At 51.2% G+C, this 15,250-nt stretch overlaps 2 protein-coding genes across 3 annotated transcripts in view; both read right to left on the reverse strand.

Moving 5' to 3' along the window:
• The window catches only part of LYPLA2 (lysophospholipase 2), a 4,779-nt gene extending 563 nt beyond the window's left edge, over window positions 1-4,216 (reverse strand). Inside the window, exons 1-10 of one of the 2 annotated variants that reach the window (XR_007454883.1) lie at window positions 3,981-4,216; window positions 2,412-2,515; window positions 2,109-2,140; window positions 1,916-1,981; window positions 1,409-1,456; window positions 1,248-1,318; window positions 1,038-1,111; window positions 861-962; window positions 585-758; window positions 364-493 (exon numbers count right to left, since the gene is read on the reverse strand). Coding sequence is in view for 1 of the 2 variants with exons in the window: in XM_049617817.1 (XP_049473774.1) it covers window positions 443-493; window positions 585-758; window positions 861-962; window positions 1,038-1,111; window positions 1,248-1,318; window positions 1,409-1,456; window positions 1,916-1,981; window positions 2,109-2,140; window positions 2,412-2,515; window positions 3,981-4,104 (846 nt within the window). In the remaining variant the exon portion in view is untranslated. Of the gene's footprint in view, window positions 1-6; window positions 494-584; window positions 759-860; window positions 963-1,037; window positions 1,112-1,247; window positions 1,319-1,408; window positions 1,457-1,915; window positions 1,982-2,108; window positions 2,141-2,411; window positions 2,516-3,980 lie in introns of those variants that run through there. The other variant, XM_049617817.1, reaches the window with a different exon arrangement.
• Window positions 4,217-6,251: 2,035 nt separating this feature from the next.
• PITHD1 (PITH domain containing 1) lies at window positions 6,252-12,824 on the reverse strand. The gene is made up of 6 exons (XM_049617834.1): window positions 12,556-12,824; window positions 11,815-11,858; window positions 11,379-11,456; window positions 8,754-8,858; window positions 7,947-8,055; window positions 6,252-7,187 (listed from the first exon to the last, which is right to left on the reverse strand). The coding sequence occupies exons 1-6, from the start codon at window positions 12,751-12,753 to the stop codon at window positions 7,086-7,088; spliced, it is 636 nt and encodes a 211-aa protein (XP_049473791.1). The 5' UTR covers window positions 12,754-12,824; the 3' UTR covers window positions 6,252-7,085.
• Window positions 12,825-15,250: the final 2,426 nt, after the last annotated feature.

Here is a 15,250-nt window from a genome sequence, read left to right on the forward strand (position 1 = left end):
GGGGGGGGGGGGGGGGGGGGGGGGGGGGGGGGGTGGAGTGGTAGGTGGGGCCCGGGAGGGCCCCATGGGCCAAACCCTGAGGTCACAGGAGGGGGCCCAAAGCGGGGCTAGTGAGTGAGGTCCTGAGTGAGTGGGTCAGCGGCCGGGCCCCTTTCTCCCGCTGCCTACAGCCCCTCCAATACTGCTGCCGGGGGGGGGGGGGGGCCCACCTCCGGGGAAATGGGAGAAGAGGGTGGCCCACCCCTGCTGCAGACAGCCAGGTGGCTGAGGCCAGGGAGGCAGGCCTGGCCAGGCCTGGGCCCGCCTGCCCCAGAGGCCTATGGGAAGAGGACGGGTCAGGGATGGTGGGGACGGGGGCTCGACCGGCTCAGATCCGAGATGGCGCCGCGCGTGCTGCGTCCCCCAGGAGCTGGGGTCCTGCGCTGGGGGCCAGCGACTCTGGTTAGACAGGAGGCAGCAGCTTCTCAAGAAACTCCTTCACGGCTGCCATCTCCTGGGGGTGAGGAGGGATCGTGAGGGGCTCCCAGCCGGAGGGAGGAGGGAGGAGGGAGGGGTGGGGTGGGAAGTGGTCCCCCATCACCGACCTGAGGGCAGGAGCTGTGCATGACACCTGGGTACGTCTTGAACTGGACCCTGGCGGGTGTGACGACGGACCGAAGCTTCTCGGCCGTCAGGGCCCCAAACCGTACTGGAACCATGGGGTCCAGCTCCCCGTGGCACTGCAAGATGGCCAGGTCCTTGGCACTGCCATTGGCTGCCTGTGGGCCAGACGGGGCTCTGAGGGCAAAGCCAGTGTTCGGCACGGTCCCCGAGCCGCGAGGAGACCCAAAGGGCAGGAGGGGACTCGTGGAGACACTCACCTGGGGGAAGGCCCGATGCAGAGGCAGCCAGCAGCTCAATGCCACGATGCCAGCCAGGGGGTGGGGACAGGTAAGGGCCGTGTAGAGGGACAGGGCCCCACCCTGGAGGGAGGAGAGAATGACAGGTCATGAGGGCACAGCTCTCCTACCACCCCCCACCCCTCGCTCTCCCCTCACCTGTGAAAAGCCTCCCAGGACGATTCGATTGGCAGGGATCCCATTCTTCATCTCGTGTTCAATCAAGGCCTTGACTGGGGGGAGGGGGCATGACTGGGTGGGGGGAAAGCTGCTGGAGGGGCCCAGGGAAGGGAGCCAGATACTGCCCAGCGCTCTCCTGGGGGGCCGGTGGGGGAGGAGGGGGCTGCTGAGGAGGGACCGGGGCCTTACTGTTCTCTGCTGCCTTCTTGATGCCGGCCTCGTCCTCTGGGGCATCAGGACTCAGCCCCATTAGGTCAAACCTGAGGGAGGAGAGGCGTTGGCAGCTACTGGAAGACCCTGGCCAGCCCCCTGCAGCTCTCTCAGCAGCCATCCCTGCCCCTGCAACTCACCAGGAGGGCATCACCATCTTCATGTTGAGCGTCACAGGGATCCGGGGTCTGGGGAGGGGCGGCGAGAAGGGCCATCGCGCTCAGAAGGGTGAGGGAGCCACAGCAGAGAGCCGGGAGGGGGCAGAGTAGCCCCCGGGGGGGGGGGGGGGCCCTCCCAGCAGGCAAGGCCTGTGTTTAAGGTGTTGCCAGGCAACCTGCCACGTGGGGCCGGAGGCTGGGGCTGGGGCATCAGCAGACAAGCAGAGCCCGACACACGGCGTGACGGGGTTCCAGCTCGGTCGGTGAGTACTTGGGGAAGGGGCACAGGAGGCCCCTGGGTCTAGGAGGCCTTAGGGCTGGGGGCTGGGGCCGCGGGCTCCACGGGAGTGAAGGCTGAAAACGGCACTTCCGACTGCCCTGGGCCCGGGCCCAGGGCGCAGCTGGCAGGAGAGAACAGGCCTGGGACCACAGGACCACCCCCCAGCTTATCCCCATCCTCAGCCCCTCCCTTGCTGGGGTGACACTCACGCATGGGGACAGATGTACTTGACGTGAGGGAGCCGGATGGTGGAGAGGGCGTCAGCCCAGCTGTGCCTGTAGGAAGGAAGGGAAAAAAGGCACCAATGTGGGGAGGGAGAAAGGAGGGCACGGGCCTCTCTGATCCTGCCCACCGGGCCCTTCCCCACCCTCCCAAAGGACACCCCCTCTCCAGCTCACTTACCCTGTGTCTCCAAGTCCATGTAAAAAAATAACCTGGAAGAGGGTGAGACATGGGGAGGTGGAAAGAGGGCAGTCACCCCCTGCTCTCATTCCCCCTCTGTCCTCCAACTTCTGGCCGCCCTCTCACCCCCGAGGGCCTAGGGGGAAGTCCAGGAGCAGCCAAACAGATTATTACCTCGCTGCCGCCTGGCTTCAGGCTGCTCCCTTCTCCGCACTGCACCTCCATCTTTCCCACACGCCCCCTCCAGCCAGTTACCGGCAGCGGCCGGCCTGGGGGCTGCCCAGGGTGGGAGAGGACCCTTACCGCAGCCGTTTCCCGCTCAGCTCCAGACACAGTGGCAGCATCGGTGAGCAGGGGCACAGACATGGTGTTACCACACATACACTGCAGGGCTCCACGGCTGGGGCCTGTGCAAATTCGAGGGAGCGGTCAAGAGCAAGGGAGAGACTCCTGACACAGGAGAAGAGCCTCAAACCCAGGGCCCACTCAGGCCGTCAACCCCCCCAAAGCACCCCGGGTTCTGTCCTGGCCACAAAGAAAAGGCAGGAAAGAAGTCTCGGGCCACAGGGGGTAGGAAGTTTGCCTCTACTCCAGGCTGAAAAGCAGAGGCGCTACCCTAGCGTCCCCGGTTCTGGTCCACCCCTTAGCCTGAGCTTGCTGGAGAGGGGCAGAAGTAGGGCTTAGGGACCCTGCGGGAGGGGAGGGGCAGGGCATCCCCTGCTGTCGTCCCCCCACTAACTGCCTCCTCCCTGCTTTCCAATCATCATGCCTCTAATAGAGCCCCTGGTCCCCTCCTCCCCAACTCTCAGCCCTACTGGGAAACGAAGGGGGGGGGGCAAATGCCAGAAAAATATGCTTGCAGCCCCTACCCCCAACCGTCCCACACATTTTCTCCCACCTCTCTCCCATCCAGCCCCCACCCAGCCTTCACAAGCAGTTTCCGGCTCAGCCGTTCGCAGAGCCCCCGGGGGGGCTGCCCAGGTCTCCAGGAGGCGCACGAACTCCCGTCCACCAGCCGTAACTGGCGCCCCACGCCCCGCTGAACGGTGCTCCCTGCTGCTACTGCCCCTGAATCCAACCGGGTCCCCCGGTTTGACCATGCTCTGGGGCTCCCAAACACACGAAAGAATGTAAGGCTGGCGGGCTCCTCCCCGTCCTTAGCATCCTCCAAAGTCCCCAGCAGCTTGTGCAACCTGTCCCTAAACGCCTGCCCTTCCCAGCGGCGCCCACCCCTCCCACCTTCCCCACTGGCTTCAACCTTCCATCTCTGACCCTGAGTGCACCTCTCCACGTGGGATCCCTCACCTCTGACCCTGGGGTCCCTCTTCCCACATGGGAGATGCACGTTCCGTCCTAAGCTGGGATTCCCTTCCCTCCTCACTGGGAGACTTCCACCTCTCACCCCAGGGTCCCCTCTCTCAAAGTAATGCCTTCCCCGCTGACCAGGGAAGGGAGCTCCCCACGGTAACAAGTTCCACTCTAATCCAGGCTCTCCCACTCCCTACACTGGGAATGTCTGTTCTGACCAAGGGTCGCCCCCTTCTCACAGTGACATTTTCTACCTTGACCCAGGACCCTCTCTTGTCCACAAAGGATTGTTCTACTTTTGACCCTGTGGAGCCCCCGCCCCACAATGAGATCTTCCACTTCAACCCTAAGTCCCTCCCGTCATAGCCCGGCCGCCTTCTCTCCCCTCTCTCCCCCCAAAGTCCCCAGGACTGGCCAGCGCCTCTTCGCACCTCACTCCCCACCCCCATCCCTCACAACTGCGGTCCCCTCCCCACTCTCCGGGACCCCCGCGGTGCTCCGATCTCCCCCTCTCCCCCCCACCCCCGTGCCCTCCCTCCGCCGGCTGGCCCCGGACGAGGGTACCTCCACTCCCTGGGGGTTTCGAGACCTCTCGGGCGATTCTCCTCTTTCTCCTGCACAGACACACTCTCTTCCCCCTCGGCCGCCCCCGCCGGAACTTCCGTTCGAGTCCCGGGAACCCAGCCATCGCGCTGCCGGAAGTAGCCTGGCCAGCAGTACGGAACCCGGAAGTGGGCGTCGGCGATCCGCCAGATAGAAGCTGCCATGTTGGATACGGTGGGGCCACTCCCCGTAATGAAGCCACGGAGTTACCTGCGGAATCTAGACAGCGCGTCGGTAGTCCCCGCTTGCTACCGCCGCCCGTGCGCCTCCTGGAGGAAAGCTATCCGGAAGGAGAGGCATACCTCTCCTAGCACAGTTTCCCACCTCCCGGCCTTCACGGGTGGCACTTCACCGTGGTCTTGGATATCCACCACTGACCTCAACGCCCTGTTTCTGGATGGAATCATCCTCAGAATGATCCAGGACGTATCATACACTGGAGGGATGGAATCATACACTTAAGACAACCTTAGAGACCGTCTAGTCCTCCAGTCTTACTCTAAAGATGAGGAAACTCCCGCTCAGAGCGGGGAAGGAAACAGCGATCTCAGGACAACACTAATGCTGCCTCTCTGCACCTGCTTCCGGAGCTATAAAACACGGTGATAACCACTACCCTGCCTCCTTCACAGCTTTGTTGTTAGGCTCAAACGAGGTCGTGTGGAAATGCTTTATACACGGTAAAATTACAGTGTGAGGATGTAATGACCAAAAAGGACCCTGGGAAAACACAGGTTACATCAGGACAGCTGGACAGGCATTGGCAGCGTTGTCTTAGCTCTGCCCCCCCACAAGCAATGCCATGCAGACAGTGCACAAAATACCATCAATGAGCTCCAGTTGTTAAGAAAAAAGGCTTCATGTTGTTCCCATTTGCTCCTTGCTGCACTGATAAAGTGGAAATGGGTTCAGGGTCCACAGAAAAGCTGGAAAGGGAGGCAAACTGAGTCGAAGGCCACATCCCTAAGAGAACACATAGTTACCTGCAAACAGGAGATGAGTGACACTGGTACCTAAGCAGCTTAGGACTCATTCTCCCAGCATAACCTACAGTTTTTCTTTGAACTGAAAGAACACTGTAAACCTGGGAACTCAAAGCACTTTTCCCAGGCTGAGAGGCAGTTTGGTTTTAGTGTTCAAAGGGTCACAAAGAGCCTAAAACACCAGGATTCTGAGCAGGAAATCTTTGAGTCCTGAGAAGTGCTACAAGCCGAAGACCCAGACTAGATGTCAGAAAGGAAGAAGTGCACGGAGACCACGTAACTGCCCCCCACATAGGATCCCTGCTAGGTCTGCTTATGGAAGAGTAAACAATTCCTCCTATACTACACTCCCAATCGCCTGAGATCCTGGGGCCCTTCTTCACATCCTGGAACAGATTCTTCAGAGTGAAGCTTCATATTCAGAAACCCAGTCCCAGGGGCTACCTGTGATTAGATTTTAATTAGTGGAATTAATGAAGGGATAGTCTGCTCTAAGATTTCTAACTTTACTCTTCCCCCTACTCCAAATTTAAAGACATAGCCTATATTTTTATCTCCAAAATGATCCAACTGAAATAAAGAGGCTGTGGCTGACGAGTAGGTCCCTTAGTGCATCAATAATCGTGTTTGCACTCTGGGTGATTTCAGGATTCATTTTAGAAATCTTGAGGCTTGACAAAACGGTGGTGGCAGGCTTTCCGTTGGACAGGCTGGAGAAACAGTGTGGGCCAACACTTTCAGGAGAATTCTCTCAAGAGGATCAGGTTCAACACTGATTCCCATTATCCACTGTTTCTATTTTCTACAAAGGAGAGAATACTGACCATCTCCGATCTTATTTTAGATATTTAAATTGTCTCCAACTGCTGTCTTAACAAAATTGAAGTCCAAAGTCTTGGGTCTGCCGTGTGCTGTTCACTTACTCTCCTTACTCTCGTTTCTTCTGGTGAGTTCCAGAATCTGTTCTCCTTGTCTTTGTAAATGTCACTCAAGTTACTTCCTCTCATGAGAAATAGGACATCAGTTTGTAACTTCACCTTCCTCTTTACAAAGTGTGGGTGGGTGGGTGTAGGAGTGTTTTTAGTCCACTGTATCTTTCCCGGAGAAATGATCTAGTCTTGAATATATATCACTGTGGCACTTATGATCTACCTAGTACAAAACAACAACAAATTTCAAAGTTCCACACAGTTCCTGTGAAGTAAAAGTTTCATCAGTACTGCCAAGAAATCAAAAGAATATACAAACATGAAGTCCGGCAAAGATTTATTAGGAAGCTTATTAGTTACGGTGAATAAAAAGCCATGAACAGAAAAACTGAGATCTCCAATTTCTGGCACTGCGCTTATGACACTAGTTAGAGGCTAATAAACATTAAAGATGTCCCAAGGGGAATCTTACCTAAGTCCCAACCTTATCCAACCAGGATAACTCACAAACACAGAAATGATGCCCATGCTCTCCCCAGACTGCTTACCTAGGCAGTAGAAAGACCTTCTCCTCAAGCTATTAAGCATCATCAGGACATTCCTGCTCTCCTAGCTACCATGGGACACTAGTACATGACAGACAACTCCAAGCCGGGCAACTTGACAAGAATGCTGAACGCTGACAGGAAGAAGGAGCAAGCAGGGACAAGTATTTCTAGTTGGAGACCCTCCTGATGGCTAATAGAAACGCAATGCTGAGGCTTCAGAAAGTTTACTGCAGCCCAGGAAACAGTTTCCATGTTTAAAAAAAACAAGTCACACAAAAATCCTGCCACAAAGCAACAAGACGCTTGGGATCCCATGGCCACACTGACTGGAAAGGCAGGCATCATCCAATGACTGCCAGATGCTGACCAGTCCAAGACTCAATTCCTAGGCCCTAGAGAACCACGACTGTCCCTCAGCACCCACACAACCCTCCCCGGTGGTGTGGTATCTTCCATAGGCCGGGTTTCTGCAGCAAAAGCCCCAAAGACACAGCCTGGCAGAGGCTGTGGCGCCAGCTCTCTCCGGAACCCCATCTCTTTGTCCTCCCCAACAGGATGCTGCACGTCTTCACTGACACAGCGCCTCTGTGGGAGCCCTGGCCAGCCTTAGGAAATGAAGTGTGTCTGTGGGGTAACCTGATGGACCCTGTGGTCTGCTGGGTTGGCTGAGGCTTCATAATTGCAGATGGTCACCTCGTGTCGTCGAAGCTGCAAGAAAAGTGAGAGGCTGGGTCAGCTGGCCATTTCCCAGACCATACAGTGGAGTCGTCCTTACTCAGGTTCATCTCTGGAAGCCATCTCTTCCCCCTGCTGATACAATCATCCTAGGAAGACTGCAAAGACCATTATCAATGATTCACCCCATAACTTAGAAGATTCATTCCCCCACTATAATGGTGCCACCATGAGAAGAGGACCTTGTCTATCTTATCATCTTCTCTCTGGTTCCTGACACAAGAAAGGTCATCAAAAATGGTGGATAAAGAAAAGAACCTTAAAGTGAAAAAAATGAATTGGTGTCAATTGGGCTACTTCAACTCCGTTAAAAATACGGACAGCCTGGGGCGCCTGGGTGGCTCAGTCGGTTAAGCATCCGACTTCAGCTCAGGTCATGATCTCGCGGTCCGTGAGTTCGAGCCCCGCGTCGGGCTCTGTGCTGACAGCTCAGAGCATGGAGCCTGTTTCAGATTCTGTGTCTCCCTCTCTCTGACCCTCCCCCGTTCATACTCTGTCTCTCTCTGTCTCAAAAATAAATAAACGTTAAAAAAAAAAAAAAATACGGACAGCCTGCCAAAGGAGATGGACAGTGTACAGTAACGAAACCAAGAAAAATTATAAACAGACTGGGAGCAAGCAGCGTCTCACCTGCTCTCTTTCCTTTCCCTAAAGCGCCCATATGGCAACACACAGATATACACACACATATGCATATATACTGGGGGGCCAGGAATTCCTGCCCCTTCTTACCTCAGTCCACTCTCCTCTTAGGCCAATATACAAGACCTTTGTGGTATCAGCTCCAAAGTTTTTTGAAATATGAATTGAAAGATGATAGACATTTGAAAAACGAGAAATTCTAGAGAATGAAAGGGATGGGGAGAGAAGACACAGGTTAGAGTTCAATGAATATCTCACCACCGGCTCAGAAACAATTCTAACTCTAACTTGTGGTAACACCCGGGCAAACGTCAGAGAACACTCTGGGCTCTTAGGTCTCATTCTTCCCTTTTGGATAAGCAATCGATTCAGTACACACTGCCTGAGCATCTGCCAGATCCTGCCCAAGGCAGTAAGAATAGAAAAATGAGTCAACGCTGCCCTGCCCTCAAGGAGCAGGAATGAGAAATGCTGTATGATCAAGCAGCGATTCTAATGCAAGTTCAGTGCCGATCTCACCGACCTTACCATTAGGAAAAAGAGAGCCAGTGAAGAGCTAAAGTGGTCATGTGTAACTCGGCCTGTTGTAAGCCCACTGTGCAAAGAGGAATTCCGAAAACATCTTTCCTAAGACCACCCTAGGAGCTCACTCAGATCTGTCAACTGCTTACAAGTGCAACAGGCCTATGGCTTGCACTGCATCTCTGCCAAAAATTGACCAAGCTGAGGATCAAGCTTCCCTCCACTGTTTTAACTAGTTTCTGATGTTAAGAAAGTAGGAGATGGGCCAAAATTAAACTGCAAGCTCAGTAAGTGCTAATGGATATATATGTTCACTGCAAATGAACACCTGCTGTTCCTCAGAAGCCAGAGAATGGAAACAGGTACAGTGCTTACTTTGTAGCATACTCTAATTCTCCCGTAAGATCCCGATTCAGACTAAAGGTCTGATCTGGCTCCCTGTCTGTATCATCAAAGGACATCTGTGGAATGTTTTTGTACCTGAGAAAGGAAAGGGAAGAAAAATCAAGAATGTGTATTATCATATTTTTCAGTTTTTCAAAACTGCCTATTGACTCAACTGCCTTCAGTTCTATCAAAAGAAGATCAAATTTTAGGAATGGCATTTTACTGGCATTTATACACAAATATCTTTAAACCAGCAGGAAAAGAGCTGAGAACTGCAACATAAGCCAGTGGCATCTTTGAGTGGGTTAAGATCACATGAGAAGCAATATACAAAGAGAAGGCTCAAACCAGGTCACACGCAGCAAATGCATGGAGAAAATCAGCAACTCAGCACATTCACACCAAGCTGAGGAGGTTAAACAAAACAGCTTACTCATGGGAGAAAAATAGTTTGGCAGAAACACATTAAACACAGCTAAGAGAGAAGAGCAGGTAACTTAACACTCAAGCAACTTTTGTGTTCAAAATTACCCTATACATAGAGTCGTCTTACAGTTCTTTAAACACATAGTATCTGCGGGTTTCCATTTTGAAAAGAGCACAAAAGGCTGCCAACTCACAATGGGCTTTGGAAAGTCAAGTAAAACTGCTAATGAAGAAATAAATTTTTCAAAGAAATATCTAAGAAACAGCTGTCTCCTCTATAACTCAGATTCTAAAGACCTGCACCACACCCCCACCATCTCCACACCCACACAGAAGGGGCCTAGATATTGGTGGCAGGAAAACGCACGTAATTTAAGAAAGCAAGTGTTTGCTTCAAAGTGTTTCTAAGAATGATGCACAGAATAATAATAGTGAACATTTATGAGCAGCATTATGAGAGGCAGCGTAGCACTGTAGTTAAAAGCAGTGTCTCTGGAGCCAGACTTCCTAGGCTTAAAGCCTGGCTCTGTCACTTACCCGCTGTATAATTTTGGACAAGTGATTTAACCTCTTGTATCTGTTTCCTCATGTATAAACTGAGGATGGCAACAGTACATATCTGATACAGTGATGAGATTAAACTGAATCACTTTTAAGATACATATACTTAAAAATTTTTACTATGGGAAATGTCAAATTATACACAGAGGGAAAAATACAATTACTCTATCTCCATTTATCACTCAGCTTCAATAATGAACATTATGCCTATTTCCTATCACCCCCATTTTGTTTGTGCTTGATATTTTAAAGCAATCTGAAACATTTCACTTTACTCACATGTTAGTACATATTTCTAAAAAGCAAAGACTTCTTAAAATACCACTGTTAAAAAGTGAGATCACTTTACAAAAATTAACAATTCCTTAACAACATCTAACACCTAGTCTGTGTTCAAATTTCATTAAGTACCAATTTAACTTTTCCAGATGTGTCAGTGGCATGTCATAGTTGAATAGGCAATATTTTTTCTTTATTAATGGTGTATAAGATAATTGCATCAATGATATCTTAGATTCGATAAAGTGTAATATAGGTAAAGTGTTTAGATGTGAGGTCTTATGTAAGTATTTGTACCTGCCCTCCCAAAACTGGGCATTTATTAAGTTCCAGACTTCTTCTAAGCTCTTTACATGTTATAGATCATTTAATTCTCTCTACAATCTTACGAAGTTCCTACTATTACTGTTGTCATTTTACATATGAGAGCACAGAGATAAAGAGAAGGTAAGTAATGCCCCACAGTCATGGAGCCAGCAAGTGGTACAGACAGAACTGGAACCCAAGCAGTTTATTCCAGAGCCCCCTCTTAACCACAATGCAACATGGATTTCTAGTTTTCTCAAGCCAGTCCATCTCCCCAGTAAACAAGTCTCCAAAACCATCAACTCAAATGTACTGTCCCCTTAAAATGATTACATATGTGGGTTTGCTTTCAAATTTATGTTTCTAACATTCAAAAAGTGTGAATTTCTTAAATTTCTCATTTAAACGTTTTCAGCAGAAATTCTTTAAAATGTAAAGTTCTTCTGGTATTTGTTTCTCCAGCACTCAAAAGTTTGCCCCTTCTTTTAGGAAGGCTGTGCTGGAATAAGGCAAGCTGTCAAATAAGGGGCACCAGCCCTGGTGGCAACAGATTCCTGTACCGCAAGAGGCCTACGGAACTTTGCTCGCTAAAGGGCATGCACACTCCGATGGAGTAATTCCATGTAAACAAAACACACGCAAAGATTTTTAACTGTGTGAAATAACAAGGGTAAATTTGGAAACTAACCCCAGGAGTAGAAACCATAAAGACCATTTGAGATCTGCAGCTGGGTTACTAAGGAAACTGCAAAGTCATCAACAATTGGCATTTATAGGATGCTCTCTGGATGAATGGCTGGCACAGCAAAAGCATTTTGAAAAGACACAAGCTGTTGGCCTTAAAGACACTTAATCTAAAAAAGTCATTAATTCAGGAAGAGATAAGTGTATTCTGATGCAGAACAAGATCAAGATTTTTAAGAGGCGGAGGAGGGGATATTTAACCCAGTAGAAAACAAAAAAAAAGGGGGGATCATTCTGGAATAAAGTGCTACCAGAGAAAAGAGAACTCCGAGGCTTCTTGAAGGCCTTGCCACTTACAGTCTCATCTCAGAGGGGTGTGAGTCATCGTCCTCTCCCATTATAATGATGCCTTTGAGCTTGACATTGCCTGTAAATCTGCCAGGATGCAAAAGAAGTTGTCAACCTGGGTTTGAACTTCTGCTTAGCTGCGTGACCCCAGGCAAGACCCTTCCCCTTCCTGGGTTTCAGGTGACTCATGTGTCAGACTTGTACCAGAAAATTTCTAAGATCCTGTCTGCCTCTGGCATCCTGCAATTCTAAGAAAGTTACCACGGCTTCTCAGTTATCTTTCAACCGAAACATCTTTACGCTTTCCTCCTCAAACCCACCACACTGTAATCTCCCCCATTTCTAGAAACAGATGTGTGCTCTTGACACAACCAGTGAGTGAATCGTGATAAGGATTCTGGGTACAGCCTATCTAGCCTGAGGCAAACACCAAGGAGGTACTTACGGAATATTAAACAGAAGCTCTTCATCTGCATCACTTTCAACAAACTGGAGGGGATGGGGAGTGGGGAGGAGAAAGCAACAAATATTTGCTGAGAGCCTACAATTTTAGGCATCTTCCACCCTGTTCTACAACTGGGAGTGCAATGCAAATAAATAGTCGACCTCCCTCGGTTTTTCAGCACTTACTGCCTTGACGCTAACAAAAGTCTACAGGCCATCCTCTCAGAGGGTTCTTAAATGGGGAGCCCATGAATGAACCTCCAGGCTCGACGAGCCTGAAACTGTGTGCAAAAGTATGTGCCTATGGGGTCCACAGCTTTTAAATGGCTCTGTGACCCCGCAACGGTAAAGGCTCTAGATAGGATAACACGCTTCATCTGCCTACGCTGTCTCTGGTCTTCATCAGGTGATATGATCAGGCAGCCACTGGGACTGGTAGTCAAACAGTAGAGAAAACGCCCTACAGCCATCCTCCCGAAAGCCCTGGAAGAGAACGTCGGCTTCGTAAAGCCAAAGCGCCCCTCTCCCTCTCCGGGCCTCAGTTCCTCTACCTGCAAAATAGGGAGACTCAACGCTGTTTCCCTCCCCAGGGGCGGGCAGGTGACAGGCACGGGAAAGCGCTTGGCAAGCGGGCTGTCGTTATTTTTAACAGCAGGACTGAGGCCGACAGAGCAGTCGGGAGGCCTGAGGCCCCGCGCGGGTCCCCGCCTCGCCCGCCCGCCCCAGGCCCCGAAAGGCCCACCTTGGAGCGGTCGGTCCGCTCCTCCCACGGCTTGAAGACGCCGCGGCCGCTGCCCTCGCGACTCTCGTTGAGGCACTGCAGCCGCTCCAGGTCGATGCGCAGGTACAGGCCGTAGGCCAGGCCGCGCTGTTCGGGCGGCTCCTCCCGCTCGGCGGCGCAGCGACAGCCGCCCCCGCCGTGGCTGTGGCCGTGCGACATGGCGACGCCGCCGTCCGCGCGTCCCCTCGGCCCTGCCGCCGCCGCCGCCGCCCGCGCCGCGCTCGCTCCGCTCCGCTCCGCCGCTAAGCGCACCGCGGCCGCCGCGTCGTAAAAGGCGCCCCTGTGCGGCGCATGCGCCCGGGGCCCGGGGGGGGGGGGGGGGGGGGGGGGAGGGGGCGTGGCTCGGCGAGGGCTTGACTTTCGATAAGCGCTTCCAGGTGCAAGGGAGTTTCTGTTGACTCAGGTCCGGAGTCCGCGGTCCTGTTGCTCTCCCCGCTTCCCAGGTGTGGAAACTGAGGCGCAGAGAGATGAGGCTCGTGTTCCAGTAAATGATGGGGCTGGAATTCGAATCCTCTTCCCCATTAGGCTAAAGGCTATGCTCTTTTACCACCAACGTTTTGGGGGAGCTGGTCGCAGAAAGCGTGTGCAGCGATAAGGTCCTGAAGGGCTGGGAGCACAATGTTATAGCTGCTTCCCACGTGCACGTGTAGGCACTGAGAGCGCACACACTCACTTCCATAACCACTCCATAGGGGGCTTAGCGGTCGAAACCACCGGATCTGAAGACCGGTCCTGGGTCTGCTACTGACAGTGGGACACTCTGAATAATTCACTTTCCCCATCCCGAGACTTCGTTTTGTCATCTGTAAAGTGGGAATGATGATATGTTTCATAGAATCACAGTGAGTATTACATGAAATAAGGAAGTGAAAGAACCCAGCACAGTGGCTGACACATGGTAACAGCTGAGTCAGATCTTGGTTCAAATCCAGGCACTGCCAACTTGCTAGCTACGTGGCCTTGGGCAAGTGACTTAACTTCTCTGAGTCTCCATTTACTACTTGTAAGGTGCAAGAATTGGACTAAATGACCTTTAAGTCCCCTTGCCGTGTGACATATCAGAGCAGGGTTTTTTTTGTCAAACGGCTGGTTGTGACCCATTAATAGGTGTTAAAATCCGTTTAGAGGATTGTGACCAGCATAAAAATAGAATATAATTAAAAATTCAGAATATATCACACATTTTAAGTCTCAATTTATAGAACTTTCATTTCAGTTTGGGTTTGAGTACCCAGGTGCAATGTGAAGTGTTTTTCACGTCGTGGGTTGAAGTCAAAAGAATTGTCAGCCACTGTTTAGAGTTGAAATGATTTTTGGATTCAGGGTCAAATGCATTCTGACTGCTGGTGGGGAGAGGGAAAGAGGGAGGATGTAGAGAGAGTTATGGGATACTCTGGATATCCCTTGCCCTTCATGTCTGGCTCTGGGATGTCCAGACAAGAATGGGGGCAGGTGAAATACAAATCAAAAGATCCATCTGTTTAAGTTCCATTCAAACATATTTTGATGTCCTAGTTCAATTTTGTGTGAAATAGGTGAGCTGGGTTCTGGTTCAGAACCGCACAATGTCATGAATTATTCCTGCTTTCCTATCACAGTTTCGGGCCAGGGGCCTGGCACATGGTAAACACTTTAGTAAATATTTGTTTAATTGAATGATACTCTCAGTAGCCTTTCTTTGCAAAGACCGTGGGACTGATACAGGCCTTACTTACTCAGGATATCTACTCACTTCTGGTTTCTATCCTGTCATTTTCATCTTTGTCATCCTTTACTGATTTGATTTTTTTTAATTTTTTTTTAACGTTTATTTATTACAGAGAGACAGAGAGACACAGCATGAGCATGGGAGGGATAAACAGAGGGGAGACACAGAATCCGAAGCAGGCTCCAGGCTCTGAGCTGTCAGCACAGAGCCCAACGCAGGGCTCGAACTCCCAGACCCCGAGATTATGACCTGAGCCAAAGTCGGACGCCTAACCGACTGAGCCACCCGGGCGCCCCTCCATTACTGATTTATTGAGCACTAATGTGCCGAGAACTATACTCATATGCCTCCAGTAGGCTACCTGAGCTTAGTCACAAGGTAGGAGCTATAGAAGCAAGAGAGGGAAGACCCAATTGCACAGGCACTTTTTAACCCTTGCTTCCGTTATTTTTGCTAATGTGCCATCGGCCAAAACAAGTTTCGTGGCCAAATCCAAAGTCAAGGGTGGAGATACTGACGTCACCTTTTGGTGGGAAGAACTGTAAAATGCTGTGGCTCCTTTCCCCCTCCTCCCCAGTATATCTGTATTAATTATATTTTGTTGCGTGAAAAACAGTTAACATGTATCTCAAAGTTTCTCTGAGCCAGGAATTTGGGAGTGGCCTAGCTGGGTGGTTCTGGCTCAGCTCTCTCCCGAGCTTAGGGTCTTTCAAGGCTTGACTGCGGCTAGAGGATCCACTTCCAAGATGGCCACTTACATGGCTGTCAGGTTGCTGCAGGCTGTTGACTGGAGGCCTCAGTTCCTTGTCATACACACCTCTCCATGGGACTGCTTGCGTGTCCTTAAGACAGGAGAGCTAGCTGTCACCAAAGCAGAGAGAGCAAGGTAGAAACCACAACGTATTTTACAAGCTAGCCTTAGGAATCCCATACTGTCATTCTGGAATA

The sequence above is a fragment of the Panthera uncia genome, assembly GCF_023721935.1.
Source record: "Panthera uncia isolate 11264 chromosome C1 unlocalized genomic scaffold, Puncia_PCG_1.0 HiC_scaffold_4, whole genome shotgun sequence".
In the NCBI taxonomy this organism is placed as follows: domain Eukaryota; kingdom Metazoa; phylum Chordata; class Mammalia; order Carnivora; family Felidae; genus Panthera; species Panthera uncia.

Excerpts from the sequence above, each read along its gene's own strand:
- PITHD1 (XM_049617834.1), bottom strand. The coding sequence starts at position 12,753 with ATGTCGCACGGCCACAGCCACGGCGGGGGCGGCTGTCGCTGCGCCGCC. Across the intron at positions 11,859-12,555 it reads AGCGGACCGACCGCTCCAAG|TTTGTTGAAAGTGATGCAGA; the intron begins GTGGGCCTTTCG and ends CATCCCCTCCAG. Across the intron at positions 8,056-8,753 it reads GAATTAGAGTATGCTACAAA|AATTTCTCGTTTTTCAAATG; the intron begins GTAAGCACTGTA and ends TTCATTCTCTAG.